This window comes from Natator depressus, chromosome 1 (genome assembly GCF_965152275.1).
Source record: "Natator depressus isolate rNatDep1 chromosome 1, rNatDep2.hap1, whole genome shotgun sequence".
Taxonomy (NCBI): domain Eukaryota; kingdom Metazoa; phylum Chordata; order Testudines; family Cheloniidae; genus Natator; species Natator depressus.
In genome coordinates, this window is record NC_134234.1 from 214,883,086 (window position 1) to 214,902,988 (window position 19,903).

A 19,903-nucleotide genomic window follows, 5' to 3' on the forward strand; every position below is an offset into this window, starting at 1 on the left:
TGATTATGCTAGCATTCACAGCCAATAATATGGTGTCTAAATTAGTGTTAAAGGGACAGGGGTAGCCCTGGTGTAAAAGGGTGCAACTCCACAAAAGACAGTGTCAGTGCATCAAGTTACAGCAGGTCTGGATTTGATCCTCAGGGCATGCCTACATGGCAAGTTACTGCATGGCAGTCCAGGGTGTGAATCTACAGTGCCCCAGCTAGCTGTGCAGTAATGGCCTGTGTGTACACTGCAGAAGCTCAGTTAAAGTCCCAGATTGTGGGTTAGCATATTACTAGAGTCACACCTTGGCTTGAGCAGCAATTTGACATACAGAGAAACCTGAAGTGTGAGTTATAACCAGAAAAGTTTCAGAGTAGCAGCCGTGTTAGTCTGTATTCGTAAAAAGAAAAGGAGTACTTGTGGCACCTTAGAGACTAACAAATTTATTTGAGCATAAGCTTTCGTGAGCTACAGCTCACTTCATCAGATGCATTCAGTGGAAAATACAGTGGGGAGATATATATACATAGAGAACATGAAACAATGGGTGTTACCATACACACTGAGACAGTTTCATGTTCTCTATGTACATAAATCTCCCCACTGTATTTTCCACTGAATGCATCCGATGAAGTGAGCTGTAGCTCACGAAAGCTTATGCTCAAATAAATTTGTTAGTCTCTAAGGTGCCACAAGTACTCCTTTTCTTTTAACCAGAAAAGTGATTCTCCCATTCCCACTCTCTATTCTCCCATCCAGTTGCCGATTTGACTAAAACCTGTATGCACACAGTGTTTGTACCAATTTAACCATGCCAGTTTAGAAAGGCCATCCCACCCTTCTAGTGTGGATGCAGTTATAGTGGTATACAAGTACTTATGCTAGTGTAGCTTATTTTGGCAAATTTACAGGAATAAGCTATAGATCTATAAACTATACTAAAGGTATATCTACACTGCCCATGTTACAGCACGGCTGCGGCAGCGCCGTGACGTGGGCAGTGTAGACACGCTTTATCGCCAGGGGAGAGCTCTCCCGGTGATTTAAAAAATCCACCCTGAACGAGCGGTGGTAGCTTTATTGCTGGGAGCGCGGCTCCTGGCGATAAACCGCTATGTATACTGGTGCTTTTCAGCACTAAAACTTTTGTCGTTCATGGGTGTGTTTTTCACACCCCTGAATGACTAGAGTTTTAACGCTGAAAGTGGCAGTGTAGACCCAGCCTTATATAAGCACCTTAGAGTTAGTGAGGCCCTGTGCACAGCTTCTTTTTTGGGGGCCCACCCTCAGGACCCAGCCAAGAAAAAACATTCTCTCATCTCCCCCCCCCAACACACACACAAATTTTCATTCTTTTTTCTTCATCCTCCTCCTATATTATAAGTAATGGGAAGTAAATGAAAATAAAGTGAGATACCTTGATTGGGGCAGGGGGGTGGGGTGCACTAGGGGGGTGGGGCGGGCTCTGGGCTGGGGCAGAAGTGTGGGAGGAAGTTTGGGTGCGGGCTCCAGGCTGGGGGAGGCAGCGCAGCTCCCAAAGCGACCGGCACATACACCCCTCTGGCAGTGGCTCCTAGGCCGGGGGGTGGTGGGAAGAGGGGGTCTCTGCGCATCACTGTCCACACGCGTAGCCCCCGCAGCTCCCATTGGCTGCAGTTCCCAGGCAATGGGAGCTCTGGAGTTGATGCTCGGGGTGGGGGCAGCGCGCAGAGACACTCCTTCCCCCCTGGGGCTGCAGGGACATGCCGGCCCCTTCTGAGAGCGAAGTTGCTGGGGGGAGGCAGAGCAGGCAGGGAGCCGCCTTAGCCCTGCTGCTGGCACATCTCTGTGTGCCCTTTGAGGGGACGGGGGCAGCGAGTCTCCATGGGCTGCCTGTAGCAGGGGTGTGGAGCACAGAGCCGCCTCCCCTCCCGTGCCAGGGGCGCGTGGAGACGTGCCAGCAGCCGGCTGCTTCTGGGAGTATCATGTTGTCCATACCATGGGGTAGCACTTATTTAAATATGTCTGTTTCTAAATGGGTATAGTAAAAGCAGTAAAAGAAGTGCCTGTAGACCAGTATCAACGGTCATGTTTTTATTGCTGTTAGTCCTGGAGAGCCCATAAAGCTATGGGAGAGCTAGCAAGGATTTATTCTGCCTTGTGCATTATCAGTAGAATCATTAGCTGGCTTCCCATTAAGGAAACTTTATTGTTGGTTGTGATGCAAGAAGCAGAGAGAGCTTACCTGGATTTTCAGGTCCCAGTTTTGAGAATGAGACAGCAGCTTTTAGAAAACTTCTCTTGATTTGTAAACCAAGCTGAAATCAACACAAAAGGAAGAAGCTGGAATCTGAGGATTTGCAGAGTCACTTCCCTGATAGAAATTGCAACTTTAATCCCAAGTTAATATGAACTTCTAGAGATGGGCCAGAGCAGAGAGTTCTGATCTAGAATCAAACATCCCCAAAATTTGGGGACGGGGAGACAGGCCAAACCAAACCCTTGGATCTGAACAATTAGAAAGATAGGAAGCAGCTCAGCTGCAAAATCCACATGTGGATCCAGATCTGAAGTGCCACAAAGCTCTGTATTAACACTGAGAAACACTGGGAATGGATCAAATCAGTAGCAAAATAAATAGTTTAAGCGGGCTCTAGCAATGGGTTTTAAAAATCTTGGTTTCACCTGGAATTTACATGGTGTTCCCTAATCAATAGATTAGACTCTGCAAATCCTGGGCAAGTCTTTACTGAAAGGCAACCAGGGGAAATCTGGTGCAACTCCTCTGAGCTTAAAAGAGTGGCTTCTGACTTACACTCATGTAAATGAGAGCAGAATCTAGCCCTGTCTTTATCCAGGCAAAACTCTCAGTGACTTCAGTGTGAATGGTGCCTGCATAAGGCCAGAATGAATTCTGAGTAAAGGCTTCAGGATTCGCTTCTCTGTCCCATTTAAATCAGTGCCCATCACAAGTTTATATGGACAGCATGAAGATTGTATTGCTAATTGTTCATGTGATGAACTGAGCTTGAATGAAGCCCTAATCGTCAGTCTTGTGTCTCTCTGCAACTCTCTTCTTTGTCTCCAGATGAGATCTGCCGTCAGCTGGCTGGCCTCCCACCACGACGCATCCGCCGCTCCGGTCAGCCCCGAGGCCCTCCCTGCCGATTGGGCCAGAACAAGGAACTGAATAAGCCTGATGCTCTGTGAACTACAAACAGTAGGAGAGAGAGGGGGAAAGGGAAGAAGAGAATCATTGTCAACCCGCCATCTACAACCCCAAACAAGTCCTACTAGCCCTCCTGCAACACAAGCTCAGTCCCTCCACCCCACCCTTCAGGTGCTGCAGTGCATCGGGTCCTCTCTCTGCTAGTAGCTGCTGTCTCTTCTAAAGGGTGCTCATGTTTTTTATCCCAAACTTGATCTCGCAGGCCGTGATCAGCCTGTTTCCCAGAGGTTTTTATAACTGCACTGCTCCTTCTCTTGCTTTTCTCTCTCCCTCCCCCCCAAGAGAGAGAGATGAAGGTGGGGACAGAATATAGATCTCCTACAATGTGCAAGCCCTTTGGGAGTCCCAGGCCTGGTCACCACAGCGCTCCTTGGATGGAGCGAACCTGAGTGTCCTGGCCTCCTGTGTGACTACACAACTCACTAAATCCTAGGATGCTGGGCCCAGCCCTTGTAGCTCTTCCAGCCCCCAATGGTCAAGGATCCTCAGGACCAGCACTCTGGTAACATTTCAAGAAAGGTCAAGAGTAGGAATCAAATCTGGGGTTCTTGCATGGCATCAGAGTGAAAGTCCTTAGAACATCCCAGCCCAGTCTCAGGGGACTGAGACAGCAGTTTACTACCTGGCAGCCTAGTGTTAGTCCCCGGAAACTCCATGCCCCGTCTCTACACTGCTCTCAGTGCCAGAGAAATGACAAGTCTGGGACTGAGAATTAAACCTTGACAACCCCGAGCTACAATCCAAGACAAGTCTCACAGGCCCTGTGGGCAGTAATTCATTTATAACCACCTCTGGGAAGCTTTGAATCCCTTTGTTACAAGCTATCTGCCTCTGTCATAGGAACAGTAGCCAATGAAGAATCTTTGCTTAGCAGAGCAATCTATTTTTCACAATACAAACATAACATTTATTGAGAAGCGTACCCATCTGCCTCCTAGGCCACCCTCTCTGCTCCTCCCAGCTCTATTCCACGCCCAGGGGATCCACAGCAAAGGTATCACTGCAAACAATCCAAGAAAATGCCAGTTAGAGGCAGTCTGTTTGGCAAGTTGAGCTCCTGTGCCACGGAAGGGCAAAGGTGAAGAATTGGCACATCATGGAGGTGGGCTAGGATCTTGGTACCTCCTAGTGTGAGGGACATGGAACATTTGGGTCTTTCAGGTAAAGAGCAGGTTTGTCCTGGATAATTTGGGGAAGTCTTGGCTCAACCCAGGTTTATACACACAAAATACGTCACACCTGCCTGAAAAGTCTCTGTGGAACTCCTCTCCCACCCCAGCACCAGGAGCTCTTGCAGGAGGCAGGAAATGCGTGTTGGGTTAGCACAGGGAAAAAGAGAGGGAATAAACTATTGGGCACTGGCAGGGTGCCTGGGATTTTCTGCTGCTTCTGTGACTGGGCCCTATTGCACACTGCAAGGGGATGAGAGCCCCATGGCCAGAGGAGTGGGCACACATGCAGAGATAAACCAGCTGTGTGGAAAGGATTTCATTCCCCTAGCACTGGGCTGTTCCATTGTGGTCTGGGGCAGAGTGGAGGAGGATTGTGAAATATACAGTGGTGTGGTCACTTAACTAGCACCCCATCCTGGCCAGGGGCTGCTTTGCAGGCACTCTGCCCCTTATCTCTTACAGGTCCCTTAAGCCCCCCTGTCTCTGTTGTGGCTAACCTCACTCCTTTCTCGGTCTGGCTTAATGTCAAACAAAGCTCACAGACCTCAGAGTCCTTAATCACAAAATAACCCAAACAGTCCCTAACGCATCCCCCTCTAAAGTCAAAATCACCCACACTGGCTAGCACTGAGCCCTCTGGTACAGCCCCCTCACTAACAGTCTCAACCTGAGCCCTACAGCAGCCTGCTGCCTTTTATATTAGCATACCTGATTCACCTCGGTGAGGCTCATCTCATCATCAGGATTGTTTTAGGCCCAGGCTCTCCAGCTTCCAGGCAAGCCACCCTGTTACAATACTGAAGGGTCTTAATCACTGTAGCAGTGCAACTTAACTATGGCAACAAGGTCAGCTGGGGCCACTCAGTTAGGTAGTTTATCTCACTACAGCTAGGGGCGGGGAGGAGAGTAGGGGAGCTCAGTCTCTAACAAAGGTATTGTTCCCAACTATAAGGGAAGGCCAGTTTGTTTGGTTCCCCACCTCCTGATATATTGGGCATAATTCCACTCGGTAGGAGCAGCATTCTGCTGTATATGGCCTGGGTGACACAATAAAGGGGAGAGATGGCTAGATACAGGAAGAGTTCTGCGATATAAGGGTATAAGTTGCCCTACACAAAAGCCTCTTCATAGCAGACAAATGTCTACTTTGTACAGAGCGAAGCTGTGTTACATCCTACTTGGAGGAAGATACCCCAAGATAGGGGCAGATTTTTCCTATGCAGGGGCAGGGCTCTGCTCTACAGGGGCTGAATTTTTCTCTACAGACCCACTATACGGGGGAATGAGTTCCAAGGCAAACAGGGAGTTTACCCATCCCTGGGAACTATAGGGGCATAGTTCTCTTTCGTAGAAGGCAGAGGTCCTCTGTATAAATAGAGACTCACAACATAGGGGGCAGAGCTTTGCCCTATGTAGAGGATGAGTTCATACAGAGAGCAGATGCCTGCTACATTGGGAAGAGATGACTTAAAGCTAGGATCCTGCTCCCATTGACTTCTATGGTGCAGGATTAGGGCCTTAAAGAGACTCCTGCCAATTGGAGGAGGGTGGGTGGAGATAAAAATGTTAGAAGGAGCTCTTGGGAATGGAATTAGACCAAGTCTCCTCTCTGAATATAGAGTTGAATGTAAACATATATAGATATATAAATATATTACATAGTTACTGTACAGTATATCTAAGTCTCATGTTCACGCAGTTTGGGGGAATGCATTAGAAACCTTTGCTATTGCTTAAATCTCACACTGCATGCAGGGATTGTAAGTGGAATTCCCCTGGGAGAACACTGTCGAAACATTATAGTCCATGTAATGCACATCAAAACATTAAAAGAAAACTTTATTTCTGATTAGTCTTGGCAACTCATGTGTTCTGGCTTATTTGTCTCTGCTTTTCCTTTTGTTTCATCCTGACCTGCAGCCAGTTCTGGGCCTTCAACACAACTCTGCCTATATACCTCAACGTTTCCCTGCCCTGCAGCACCTCTTGCTATTCCACTCCTGAGATCCCCGCTCAGGTCTGCTGATGTCCCTCAATACTGATGTGCAGCACTCCCAGTCCTGGACTTCCTATGCTGCTCTGCAATTGCAACTCATTCCTGATGAGCGGGGCCCTGTGGCATTTCAGTATTTTATCTAGGGATTCCTATAATTTCTTTAGGGCATTTGTTTTCCCAGCTGATTAAACCAGTTTATCCGGAGTTTTAGTTGTGGCCACTGAGGACTAGAATAGCTCGTGTGCCATCTAAGATTTCACTCTGAGAATATAATTCCTTAGTAAGAAAACACCTTGCTTTTGTGATGGGAATGTACCACTGTCCAGTTGAAGAAGGGGTGGGGACGGAATATATTTTTTCACAACCCAAGCAGAACCTACTGAACCATCTAAACTCAGAAATATGGGTAACTCAGATACATTGCGTCACCTAAGAATCACATTTTTATACAAGTAAACATCTCTCCAGTGCATTCCAGATGAGGTTTAAGAAGATTTCTCTCTTCTCCCTAAAATGTCTGATAGTCCCATAAACTCATCTGGGACTGACTACACCAGCCATAGAAATGTATTCTCAGGACCTGGGAGATTTCAAGCTCATGTGTTTGTTTAGATAGAGCTTCTAGAAACACAGGTAATGCCTATGGCCCAACTAGTCCAGCATCCTGTCTCCAATCCTGTGACCAATGATGCATGCTTCAGAGTATTGTGTAAGATACCCACAATGCACCTCATAGCACAAAACCTTCCTCTTCGAGTTATTGCTCATGTCAATTCCAATTAGGTGAGCGACTCGACGGATACTGCTCGGGGAAAAATCTTCCAGCTGCCGTGCACACGGCATGCGCACACTGAATTGGAATGGACATGAGCAACACATCTCGAAGAACAACAGTTATGAGAAGGTCAATAACCAGTATTTCCCCTTCAGCAGAAATTTCTTCCTGACTCCAGCTGATTAGTTCATACCTTGAAGCATGAGGATTGATAGCCCTGGTGATATTTACCTTCACTCGTATGACTACAGCTGCTAGTGTAAACAGGATCCTCTGACTTCATTATCATTTATTACCTGTTCCATTCACTACTCTATAGACTATCTCCTCTCCTTTATAACCTACATAGTTGTCCTTAATCTCGCTTGTATAGAAGCTCCTTTGCTATGCCAGCTGCCTGTGGGTATGTCTATACTTCAAGATAGAGGTATAAATTCCAGCTCAAGAAGACATACCCATTCTAGCTCTGATTGAACTAGTACACTAAAAATAAAGTGTAGCTTTGGTGGCGTAAGGGGCTAGCTGCCCCTCATATGTACCCATCCAAGATGCTAGGTCTGGAGTTGGGGTGGCTAGCCTCTCCCACCACTGCAACTACACTCTATTCTTAGCACACTACCTTGATCAGAGCTATCACGGGTTTGTCTCCTCAAGCTGGAATTTACATCTCCAGCTTGAAGCATAGACATACCCTGTCTCTGGGCATTCTCTGTCCCTAAGGGCCCTGTCTACAACAAACTTTCCACTGAGTTAGGGAATTATGTTTAAGCACAGCTCCAGCTGGCAGGAGGTTTGATTGACCAGAGTGAATGGGGCCAGAATCACATTTAAAATGCTTTCTAGACTTGGTTGCTGATTGTTTACAGGCACTTCTAACCAGGGTTTGAACTGGGAGTATACAGCATAACCCACTTCCCATGAGTCAGCCTCCTGGTCTTGCACATCCTTCCCCTGATGTCAGTATCACTGGCTCATCAGCCCCAGGGGTAACAAATGAAAAGCGGCAGTACCATGAGCAGTGGCATACAATCCCAGCGTGAAACAGTTGCAGCACTTTTGCCAGCAGAGGGACCCAAAGTCACCACTGAGCTACTCACTGGGAGGAAGGCAGAAGGAACCAATGCTGAGACCTGTTCGCATGCCCAGTTGCGGAGGGGTGGGGGGAGGGGGAGAGAGAGAGGCTCTCCTGTTCCCTAACAGGAAGGGGCTCTTACTCCTCCCCAGAAATGGTAGAGAGGGTACCAGGGAGAGGAGGAGGAGAGGAGAGGAGAGGAGGGCAGGGCAGGGCAGGGCAGGGCCTGGACAGGGAGCAGCGTTTAGCCAATCCCATCACCCATTTGCGTGCAATTGGAAAGGCAGTGTAACACAACTCACCGTCCCAGAGTACCCCTTGTTGCAAAACCTGGCATCACAGTCTCTCTGCCTCACTATCCTCCTTGAGTAGGGTTGCCAGGCGTCTGGTTTTCATCTGAAATGCCCAGCCGAAAAGGGACCCTGTGCTGACGGGGACGTTAAAAGTCCGGTCGGCGGTACAGTGGGACTCAGGCAGGCTCCCTGCCTGCCTGCCCTGGCTCTCCGTGTCTCCTGGAAGCAGCCGGCATGTCCCTGCAGCCCCTAGGCGCAGGTGCAATCAGGGAGGCTCTGCGTGCTGCCCCCACCCCAAGCACCAGCTTCGCAGCTTCCATTGGCCGGGAACCTGCCTTAACCCAACTGCGGTGCTGACTGGGAGCCGCCTGAGGTAAGCGCCGCCCGGCTGGAGCCCAAACCCCCACATGCACCCCAACCTCCTGCCCCAGGTCGGAACTCCCTCCCGCACCCTAATTGCCTCCCAGAGCCCGCATCCAACCCCCCGCCCCAGCCCTGAGCCCCCTCCTGGATCCCACACCCTGTCCTGCAACCCCAACCCCCTGCCCCAGCCCTGAGCCTGCTTCCACACTCCAAACCCCTCACTCCCAGCTCGGAGCCCCCTCCTGCACCCCAAATCCCTCAGCCTTGGCCTTGCCCCAGAGCCCACACCCCCAGCCAGAGCCTTCATCCCCTCCCACACCGCAACCCCCTGCCCCAGCCCAGTGAAACTGAGTAAGGATGGGGGAGAGCGAGCGACAGAGGGAGGGGGGATAGAGTGAGTGGGGGCAGGGCCTCGGAGATGGGGCGGGGCAGGGGCGGGGTCTTGGGGAAGGGGTGGGGCAGAGGCGGGGCAAGGGTGTTCAGTTTTGTGCAATTAGAAAGTTGGCAACCCTGTCCTTGGGGCTCCTGAGGTCTGGGTCACAGGCCAGGTCACATTTATGTTCTCCCACCCTTGCAGGGTAACAGAGCCCATTAGCCCAAGTCCAAAACCAGCACCAGAAAAAAGAACCAACCCTGTTACCCAGGTATGGTTGCCAACAGTCCTATATTACAAGGGATGTCCCTTATTTAAATAAAAAATTGCCTGTCCTGTACTAAATCAGTAGGTGTCATGGACTCATAGGTCATGCCCACTCTTGGCCCCGTATGGTCTCTGGGTGGAACCCCCCTTCAGTGAGACAGCCCTTCTCGGCAGTCCACTTTCTCTTGGGGGTTAAGCCCCTCCACCTCCTGGATCCGCACCTCTCTGAGCCTTAGCACACCTGTCTCTCGCCGTGGGCCCCCTCAGGGAGTTCACTTGCTCTGGACCCCCGGGGTCTCCACTCCCAGAGTGAATAATGCAACCCTGTTCTCTAGACCAGAGCGACTTTCAGCCAGCGTAAAACAGGAGGGTTTATTGAGCATCTGACCACAGCATAGAAAACTCTCAGGGCCCTCAGGCCTGGCCTCCCTCAGCACAGCACAGCACATCCAAGTCTCCCCTGCATCCAGGTGGGCTCTGCCTGCTCTCTCTCTCTCTCCAGTCCCAAACCCCCGTGCTTTCCAGCTGAGTATCTGATATCACCTCCCCCAAGTCCTGCCTCTGTCCATTGTCTTCTACCCAGGTAAACAGGGTTGCCTGGGCCTCCTCTCCTGTCTTCCATCCTCTGGCCCCCTCTGGCTGGAACCAGCTGGTCAGGTCACCAGGGTCCTCTCTTCACAGCCCATTATCCTCCCACCGGCCAGAACCGGCTGTGACTCCTGAGCTGGGCCTCCCCGTCACCAGGTCACCAGTTGCTGGGGTAGCCATTCTCCAGGCCATTGGCTGGGGTCCCAAGTTCCGTCGCCAGTCGTCTGTAACAACAAACTCCTTCTCCCATCACCTCGTTAAACCAGTAACACCCAGGGAAACTGAGTCCCACACCCTCTGCATGCAAACCATTGGAAAAACCAAGGAAAACCCCCCCACTTCATCACAGTAGGGGATGCCTTTTATCCTGTATTTCAACAGCAAGGGGCCAATACTCACAGAAGCATCTTTCTACTCTCCTCTCAACCCAGGTCCTTCAGTGCTGCACAGGAAAAGCACATGGGGCCATGCTCAAGGGCTAGGGTTGGGAGGGGAATGGGAAGATGCACCGTTGAATATTGGCCCCCGGCTGGACAGAGCCCCCTGCTGACTCCAGCCCTTGAGAGTGGCCCTATCTGCTTTCCCTGTGCAGGCTCTGTCTGGCAGGGTACAAGATCAGGGCTGTGTGCCCTGGAGCTGTGCAGAAGGGCCAGGGTCAGGAAGGGGCTCTGTCTGGCAGGGGGGTCATTACTCCAGGGGTGTAACCTCCCCTCTCACAGAGTCTCTGCCCACATCCCTAGCAGTGTGCACAGTGCTGCAGCAGGCAAAGACCAGCAACTGCAGCTTCCAACTCGGCTTCAGGTACTAGGGTCACTAGATAGCAAGTGTGAAAAATCGGGATGGGAGTGAGGGGTAATAGGCGCCTATCTGAGACAAAGTCCTGAATATTGGGACTGTCCCTATAAAACCAGGACATCTGGCCACTCTATCTGGTGGCTGTGCAGAACCTGAACGGGATTCACAGCGACTGCTGGCCTATCAGCAGAGGGCCTGGGTTCTCCGCAGCATCCAGAGCTGGAGAGAGAGAAACCCTCAGAAGAATGAGCGTGGCGGGAAAGGACTTGCTCCCAGAGGTTCAAGTTAAGCTTGGGGACATCTGAGGTCTGTCCTGTATTTTTAAATACAATGTTGGCAACCCTAAACCCAGGGTCTCTACACAGTTGCTATCCCTAGCCAGGCCTCTTGCCCCACATGGAAGCAACTTGTCTACTCTTCTCCCCAGTCAGGCCCCGACTGCTGGGCTTTCATCATCCTAAATCCATTACCCTATACAACGAGGTGGGGCTAATTTAAACAGGGCTGGCCGGCCTCAGGCCTTTTGGCCCTTAGAGGACCAGGCTGCCCTGTTACAGCCCTCTGGTTCTAATACAGCTTGGCTGACAGCCTTGGCAACAGGACTTAGTGAGTTATCCATCGCAGGGACAAGACGTTCACAATGCCTGAGGCGGTTTCGGCATCAACTCAGCATGTTCATACATCAGCATTGTTTGGGACAGAGCCATGTTGCTGTGTCCATGCACAGCAGACCCTCCAGAGCCGAGCCCAATATGCAGCACTGTCACTGCGAGCAGTGCTTTCAGGGGCTTTCCAAACACAAACTGTGGGACAGAGTTTGGTGGAAAGGTTGAACTAGGCAGGCACCTGAAACACTGTGGCTTCCGCTCCAGTTGGAAGAAACCATTGTAGACGGCCCTGGTTCAGCTGGACCTGAGAAGTGAAGCCAGCGGCTACAACCGAGGGCTGTAAAATAGCCATAGTGACCACCTCGATGTCAAGGAATAAACAATAACTGCATGGACACCACAAAGCATTGTTGATTTGTAAGGAGCACCCCCTGCAGTGTTTATCTGTGGCATGTCAAAGTGTTTGTTCATTTGCTTGGCTATTGTGTAATGCAGCAAAGTGCACTGGCTCATGCAGCTGAGTGGGAAGCGGGTGATCAGGGTTCCAGCCTTGGCGCTGCCACTTACCAGCTGTGTGACATTAGACAAGTCCTCTCACCCTTTGTTTGTCTTATCTATTTAGGTGGGAGAGTCTTTGAATCAGGGACTTTTACTATGTGTTTTCATAGCACCTAGCATAGTGAGGGCCCAGTCACGGCCGAGACCTCAAGATTCTACTATAAGAGCAATAATAATAATAATAATAATAATTAATAATATAATTAATAATAACTGACTAACTGTTTGTGATCGTATCTCCCTCTAATGGCTGCTCCTCTCAGGATTCGAGCTTGATTGTTACAGGTACAGAACTATTCTAATAGCTGGAATGACCGGGGCTTACATGGAAGGTTCTGTGTTCTATCTCAGCAGATGCCATGTGTGTGCAGACAAAGGACCATTACAATAAACTGAAAACAGATGTGCTTTTTATTGGATGCAGATCACAGGCCATCAGGCACTAAATAATGTGCACATCTTAATATACAGGGAAGGTGGTCACCCCAAAAAAGCCTGAGATGGCAGCTGTCCAAGAGAACAAAACCTTAGGCGTTCTATGCTCAAGGCTTTCTGTGAAAGTATTTGCTGCTCTGTTCTTTCACCTACAGCAGCATAGACAAGGTCAGACTGTGTTAGAAAACACTAGCTGGAACAGTGTTTAAAACTCATTCCTGTCGCCGGCTGAGTGATCGGGTAGGCTTCCAAACGGCGATAGAGAAAGCAGAGCAAAAGGCGTAAGCTATCAACATGGATTAACCACAGTAGAAACAAAAAATACTTCCCCGCAAGTTCAAGCCATAGACCATCCCCGAGAGTTGTTTGTCCAACCTTTTCTTACAAACCTCCAATGGTGGGAATCCCACAACCTCCACAAGTCTGTGGTGATGTTACCAGCCCAGCTGATAGACCAGCATGGAGGCCCCTGGATGGCTACTCCTGGCTGAATTAATTGGGGGTAGGGGGGAGATTTGGAAACCTCAGAAAATGCCTCTCCATTTGATAGTAGGAGGCATTGTAAGATGCAGTAACACTGCCTCTGAGGAGCTCATGGCTACTCCATTCCCAGTATCTCCCAGCCAGAGCATGGAATATTGCAGGAATTATTGCTGTAGTTTTCAGCTACTCTGGTCCTAGTGGGAGGCATTATAAGGAATGTCCTAGGAATGCGGGCTGTGGAGGGCTCCCAGCTACTTTAGTCCCAGCCTCTCCCAGCATGGAGCTCCTTAAGAAACAAGAAACTGAATTCAGGAATTACAGCAGATACTGAACTTCCCTGAGTGAAGCTTCTTCTTGTGCTGTTAATAGCTTGGCGGCAGTGCAGCTACAGAACAAAGTGTGTAGGAGGCAGGTTTGGGCTGTGAAATCACAACCACAGTTGGGTTGTTATCATTCTGAAAAATAACTTCATGATGAAATGCTGAGTTTCTTCCCAGGTCTTGTAGCTGACTGCAGAAGGCCAGCCCTGGTGACCTCAGGTCTCCAGGTACCACCAGGTCAAGGGAAATATAGCTGGCTGCAGGGCCAGGCAGAGGGGAGAGACATACTGCTCTGGAGCACAGCAAAGCCTTTCGGGTACCTGTGATGGGGTCCTTGGGGTTCAACCTGGACTGTGGCACTGCTCAGATCTCTGTCCCATCAACCTGGCGTATCCCCCTCATACTGTGATCCCGTGTCAAGCCAGAAACCTCTGGCAGGTACTGCACTTACACAGACATCCACAGGCAGGGACACACCCAATAGATAGGGCCCAACCAATTTCATGGCCATGAAAAACATGTCATAGATCATGAAATAAACCCTTCCCCATGAAATCTGATTTCTCCCTTGCTGCTGGGAGCGCCTCAGCCAGGGGGCTCCTTGCTGCAAGTCCTGGCTGGGCTGGGGAGGGACAGAACTTCTCCTTCCCCTGAACAACTATTCTCACTTTCAGGAAGAGTGCCTTCCTCTGCTGCAGGAAGCTCCAGCCCCGGAGGTTCCTGCAACTGGAGAAGACTTGTGAATGTGGGTCCGATCTCCCTCTGCTGCTGGAAGTGCTCCAGCCAGGGGGCTCCTAGGTGTGAGTCCCTGGGGAGTGACAGGACTTGTCCTTGCCTTGCATGGCAGGTCGGGGAGGGAGGGAGATCAGACCCACTTCTGGGTACCTTTTGGGTTAGGACCCCCATGGTTACAACATCTATCTGAAAATGTAAAACTGACCAATTTTAAAACCCTGTGGCCAAGAAATTGATCAAAATGAACCATGAATTTGGTAGGGCCCTACTAATAGAGTTACATGAATGATCTCCCAGACACTCATGAACCATCAATAGGGACGCTTCAGCCAATTCCCCCCCAGCTCCCCAGCCTTGCATCCCAGAACTGTACTGTTTTGCACAGGTCAGAAGCCTGACCAGTGTAAGTTCATTACCCAGTCCTCCACCTCTCGACGTGGAGAGGGGACACACTAGCCTTTGTAAAGTGAGCTGTGATTTCCCAAGCGCTTCAACCAAAACACACTGTTTTAGGTAAAATATAAAACAGGTTTATTAACTACAGATAGGTAGATTTTAAGTGACTATAAGTAGCAAGAATAGAGATTAAAGTGGGTTACTTTAGAAACAAAAATGAATTTGCAGTCTGAGTTCTACAAACTAAACAGGATTTGAATCAAGCAGCGTCTCACCCTGACAGTACAAACAATTCACAGATCCTCAGTACACAGGCTGGGACTCTTTTCCAGCCTGGGACCACCCTTCCCCAATTCAAAGTTTTTGTCCTTCAGATGTTCTGCCAGGTGTTGAGTTGTGGGGTGAGAGAGCCAAAGTGGTGATGTCACTTTTCCTCTTTTATATGTTCTTCCAGCTTGCTAGAAAGCTCTTTTGCTGTGACATGGGGATCAGTCAGTTCCCATTGGTAAAGCAGTCTCCACTGTATACGTGCTCCCTCTGAGAAGTCTCTGGGATGGTGGATTCTTTCCTTGATGGGTGTTGATGAGCTGTCTGGCTACTCCACTGTTGTACCTGAAAGGCTGGTTGTGGGTGTTCCCAAGCTCACAACATGTTTCAGTAACACATACAAAGGAAAACTTCATAAGTTCCTCTACAATGATAGCACATACAATCCAACAGGATATTAATGTTCAACAGATCAAGACTTTTAAAATGATACCTCACAAGGCATACTTTGTACAGAACATATCATAATTATATAACAGTGGTGAATTGTGGGGGTTCCAAGGTGATGATTTGAGGTACCGAGTGTCACAGTATCCCTGGGTTGGGGACTATGGAGGTGGGAGCAGGGCCAGCAGAATAGGAAGGATGGGTAGAGCTGGAGACGAAGCCTGCTGTGTAGCCCCAGTTGTAGAACAGCATGGGGGAGAGGAATGACATCCCATGCTGGAGATTGAAGGCCTCTGCTTGTTCACTCTATGATGATTGGATGGCTGGTCTTGAGCTCTGGGAGGAGTGGGTGGCATGGGAATGCAGACTGAAGCCCGCTGTGTATGAGGAAGGTGTGAGTCTGAGCAGAGAAAGGGCAAAGGTGGAGGGTGCTGGGACCAAAGTTCTCTGTGTATGTCCAGGACAGGGTTGCAGAGGCTCTGTGGGAAGGAGATGGATGAACAGTGCTGGAGACTGAGGTCCTGTGCACAGCCCTTGAAAGTAGCACTGTAGAAACAGCACGGAATGAATTGCAGCATTTCAGCTCCCCAATCAATCATCTCAGTGCAGGGACGCTGTTTTAGCTTTGATTGCTGACTCTGCATTTTTCTTACTGTAAATGAGACGTGCTGTCAACCGCATACTGCAGCCACGTGCTGGTAAAGACACGCAGGGTAGTCGCTGCACGTTGCTTGGGCTCTAACCACATCCTCCACACCTGTCCATGGTGGACAAGTAACTCTCCAGCCCTCAATTCCCCCCTCCCCTTCTTCTTCCCTCCAGCCTGGCATGTGAGCTTGGAATTCCTCAATGACAGATAATGTGTCAGCTATCAGATTTCGAGGGCCAAAACCCTTATTGTCTGAAGACACCCAGAGAGAGAAACAAGCAGGGGCAGGAGAAGAAGGACTGGGGCATTGCCAGGGCTGTGTGGGGAGCCCAGAACTGAAATAGCAGGGGGCTGCAGGGTAGGACTGAGGGGCATTGGCAGAGCTGGGTGGGGAGCCCAGGACTGGAATAGCCAGGGGCTGCACGGCAGGACTGAGGGGCATTGGCAGAGCTGTGTGGGGAAAATCTGTACATTGTCTTACTGTCCTATATTTAATTCTAGTGAGGCACTATGAGTACTGAAGAAATACACTCAATGCAGTTAGCAAGATTATCAGTGTATTTATGCATTCATCATGTTTAGTAGTGAAGAGACCTCTTTTCTCTGCTGTTCTTGGCTTGAGGTCTCAGTGCACAGACATCGCCTTGGTGGTTTCAGCTTCTGCTCCCACTGAGCAGAGAAAGTTTTTCTGCATCTCTGAGGTTTTCACTTGAGGGGAGGGGAAGCAGGTGGTGGTGTTCGTAGCTCTCAGCCAACAAAATTAGCCAACTAGAGCCACCGGCGCTTGATTTAAAATGAGATTTCTGAGCAAGGGGTGAATGGAAAAAACAAATAGATATTTATATCTATACACACAGATCACACGACTTCCTGTTGACTATACAGGCAGCCTGCTCTCTTCTTTGGGCTGGATAATTGCTTTTAAATATTTACTAAATGTTATCTCTCATTTCTCAGACTTTTGCTGTCTGAATCTTTAAAAACAAATATAAGTTTGGTATTTTTCTCTACGACTCCTTCTCTTCTCTGCTTGTCTCATTTTATATTTTGAACGTGCCAAGCTCTGAGTTCAAGCACAGGTGCAGGTTTACATACAAGATCCCATTACAAATTGGAACGGTGCCCTTTGTTGATAAATACTCTCCCAACACAGCCTGACCCACCAAAATGCTCCCGGCTTCCTCTCTACTAGCTCTGGGGGGAATGGAAGAGTCTTGCAATGAGCCCTGATGGTCAACAAGCTGTGCTGGAGAAAGAAACAGACATGGAGGAGCCTTCGCTGGAAATGACCCATTGCTAGCCCCTTCCAATTTTAATTAAATAACTATGATTGGAACACAGGGAAGAGATGCATTAGAGATATTAAATAATTGATAGTGGAAATAATCTCTTACATTTCTCGAGCATCTTCCACCCAAAAGGATCCCAAGTGTGATAAACACTCTGCAGATTACAGAAGGGACTATAGTGGTAAGAGCACAGGTCTGCGAGTCCTGGTTCTGCTGTTGCCTCACCCTGTGACCTTGAACAAGCCTTGTCATCTCCTTGTGACTCAGTATCCCCATCTATAAAATGGGGAAGATACTGCCCATACTGAGAAGAGGGGGTGAAAAATAATTAAATATTTATAAAGGGCTTAAGATTCTCCGATGGAAGATGCAATAGAAATATTCTTTCTTTCTTTCTTTTGTTCTTTCTTTCTCCCACTGTGCTTCTCTCTGTTCCATATAGAGCAGGTAGAATCTGCCATGCTTTTAGGTAGTAGGGATAATGTGTTAAATCTCTGAGAACATGTCCCCTTTGGGGGCGGAGGGGGTGTTAGGTGAAGGATCTGGTTAAATATCATATGAAATGTGATATTTGTTAAACCTTCAGGCAAATACGTGCACTGAGCCTTTGTTTAAACAGATGGCTAGGCTAACAGATAAAGTTCTTGGACTTCTTTCAGTGTGGAAAATTTGATATAAGCACTTGGCTATGGAAATTAAGAACCAGAAAAGGAATGGAACTGCAGCTTCCTTAATTTAGCTGATGAAATACTGGCAGGTGTGTTCCTGAGAAGTAGCAATTTCTGTGGGGTATATCGTCTTTTTTAACGTCCTCTGAAATGATTTTCCTGTCTTTATCTCTTTCCCAGTTAAAAGGCACCAAACTGAAATGGGGAAAAAAGTATTTTTAGTGCACCTGTTGAATTCACTAACACAAGATACTATAGGGGCCAAGAGTTTAGAAAGATTCAAAATGGTCATATATATAAATAATAAGAATGTCCTCTGCAATTCTATTAGCTAGGGTACATATTTATAAGGCATATAAACTCTCATGCTTTGGGACATCAACCAAACATTAGGGGATAGGGGATCGGCTGGTGTGAATTGTTATAACTCCTGAAATCAATGGAACGTATGACAATTTACACTAGCTCTGGATCTGCCCCTATTCGCTTGCAGTCAGGAAGAAAGGTCCCCAGTATGGGGTTTCTTGCACCTTCCTCTGAAGCATCTGGTATTAGCCACTATCAGAGACAGGGCACTGGACTAGATGGACCTCAGGTCTGTTCCAGTACAGCAATTCCTACGTTCCTTATATTTTTGCATGTACTGGTTTCATATGACTCCATCAGTCATTCTGAAAGTCAGCTAAATAAATACAGAAAATAAATCAAGTACAGAAAAGTGGAGCACTTCCTCCAATAATATAAAAACAACCGCAGCCTTGTCCCAGCAGCCCCTCCCTATCTCCTCTTGCCCTAGAGCTGATAATGCACAGTCCATGTTCGTGTGGCTGTTCGTACAACAAGGAACACAGTTGCCAGGGAGAGAAGAAAGAGGGAGAGATGTTGTGGAAAATCTCCCCTTCACCCCTTTGGCACCCATCCTGAGCTGATTCTGGCTTATCATAATGAATGGCTTAATACCTCTTCTGCATAAGACATAAACCTGGGGCTCTTCAGCTCCAATCCGGCAATTTACAACCTGCGGGCAGACTGCTACCGCTGCAGCAACTGCACCCACACGTTGTAAACAGGAGAATCATTAAAGATCCCATGTGGCTTTCTGCAAGAGGCTGCCTGATTCTCAGTCTCTCTCATTATATCTCTCTCATATTTGCTCAGCACCTGTCACCATAATATTTAGGTGTCAAGTTGGAGACTAAATTCCATCACTGAGCATTACAATTTGCCTCTTTAAATTCTCCCTGCATTTTCAGCTGGAGACAGTTTTCTTCTCCATTTCCTGTACTGAGCTGTTGTGTGGTGTTGCAGTGTGCTTTTAAACAGCTGCTGTGTCCCACCCCAGAGGTGGCTGCTGTTCTGCAGTGAGTGATGCAACTCCTTTGTACACAGTCTGCAAAGCCCTGCAGGATGAAACTGACAACAGCAATGTAGATGACAGTAATAATCGGATGTTTTCTATGTTCCTTCTATCCAAGGATTCCAGGCACTTTACAGACATTGATGAAAAAAGCTTTGCAATCCACCTGTGAAGTTGGTCAGCATTATTACTCCCATTGTAGAGATGGAGAAACCGAGACACAGAGATATTAAGGTCCAGATTATCAAAGGTATTTGGGTGCCTAATGCCCACTGAAATCAATAAATTAGGTGCCTAAATACTTTTGAGGCCATGGGCCTAAATGACTTTGCCCAAGGTCAAACAATGAATCAGTGGCAAAGCTAGGAAAAGAACCCAGGAGTCCTAGCTCACAGTTCCCTGCTCTAACCATTAGGCAACATTTCCTGTCTAGTTGAATTTTATTATTGATATTAATTTAGAAATATATCTTAGAGCTAAGAGGGGACCAATGAAAGGTGCAGGGGCTAAAGGGGAGTAGCCAATCAGGGCTAAGCATCTTTTAGAACTGAAGTCCCTTTACATTTTAACCCTTTCCTCACCGGTGCCTGTGGCCCCAAAGAGCTCTCTAACTCCTCCCCTACCTAAACCAGACTGAAACCTGGAGGGAGATGATGGGTGGAGGCAACAAATGGGGGAGGGGAGTACAGGGCAGTTCTCATTTCTGTACATCGAGTCAGAGGACCATTCATACGGAGCAAGTGAGCAGGGTGACTCAGAGGACCTCCCTGTAACCCCCGCCACCTCAAAGGAGACCCCGGC

At 48.6% G+C, this 19,903-nt stretch overlaps 1 protein-coding gene across 2 annotated transcripts in view; it reads left to right on the plus strand.

The window, feature by feature from the left end:
- Positions 1-6,235, plus strand: part of MFAP5 (microfibril associated protein 5) — a 48,854-nt gene extending 42,619 nt beyond the window's left edge. For both annotated transcript variants that reach the window (XM_074935146.1, XM_074935137.1), the window contains exon 10: positions 3,056-6,235. In XM_074935146.1, coding sequence (XP_074791247.1) covers positions 3,056-3,177 — 122 coding nt within the window. In that variant the 3' untranslated portion in view covers positions 3,178-6,235. The remainder of the gene's footprint in view (positions 1-3,055) is intronic.
- Positions 6,236-19,903: the final 13,668 nt, after the last annotated feature.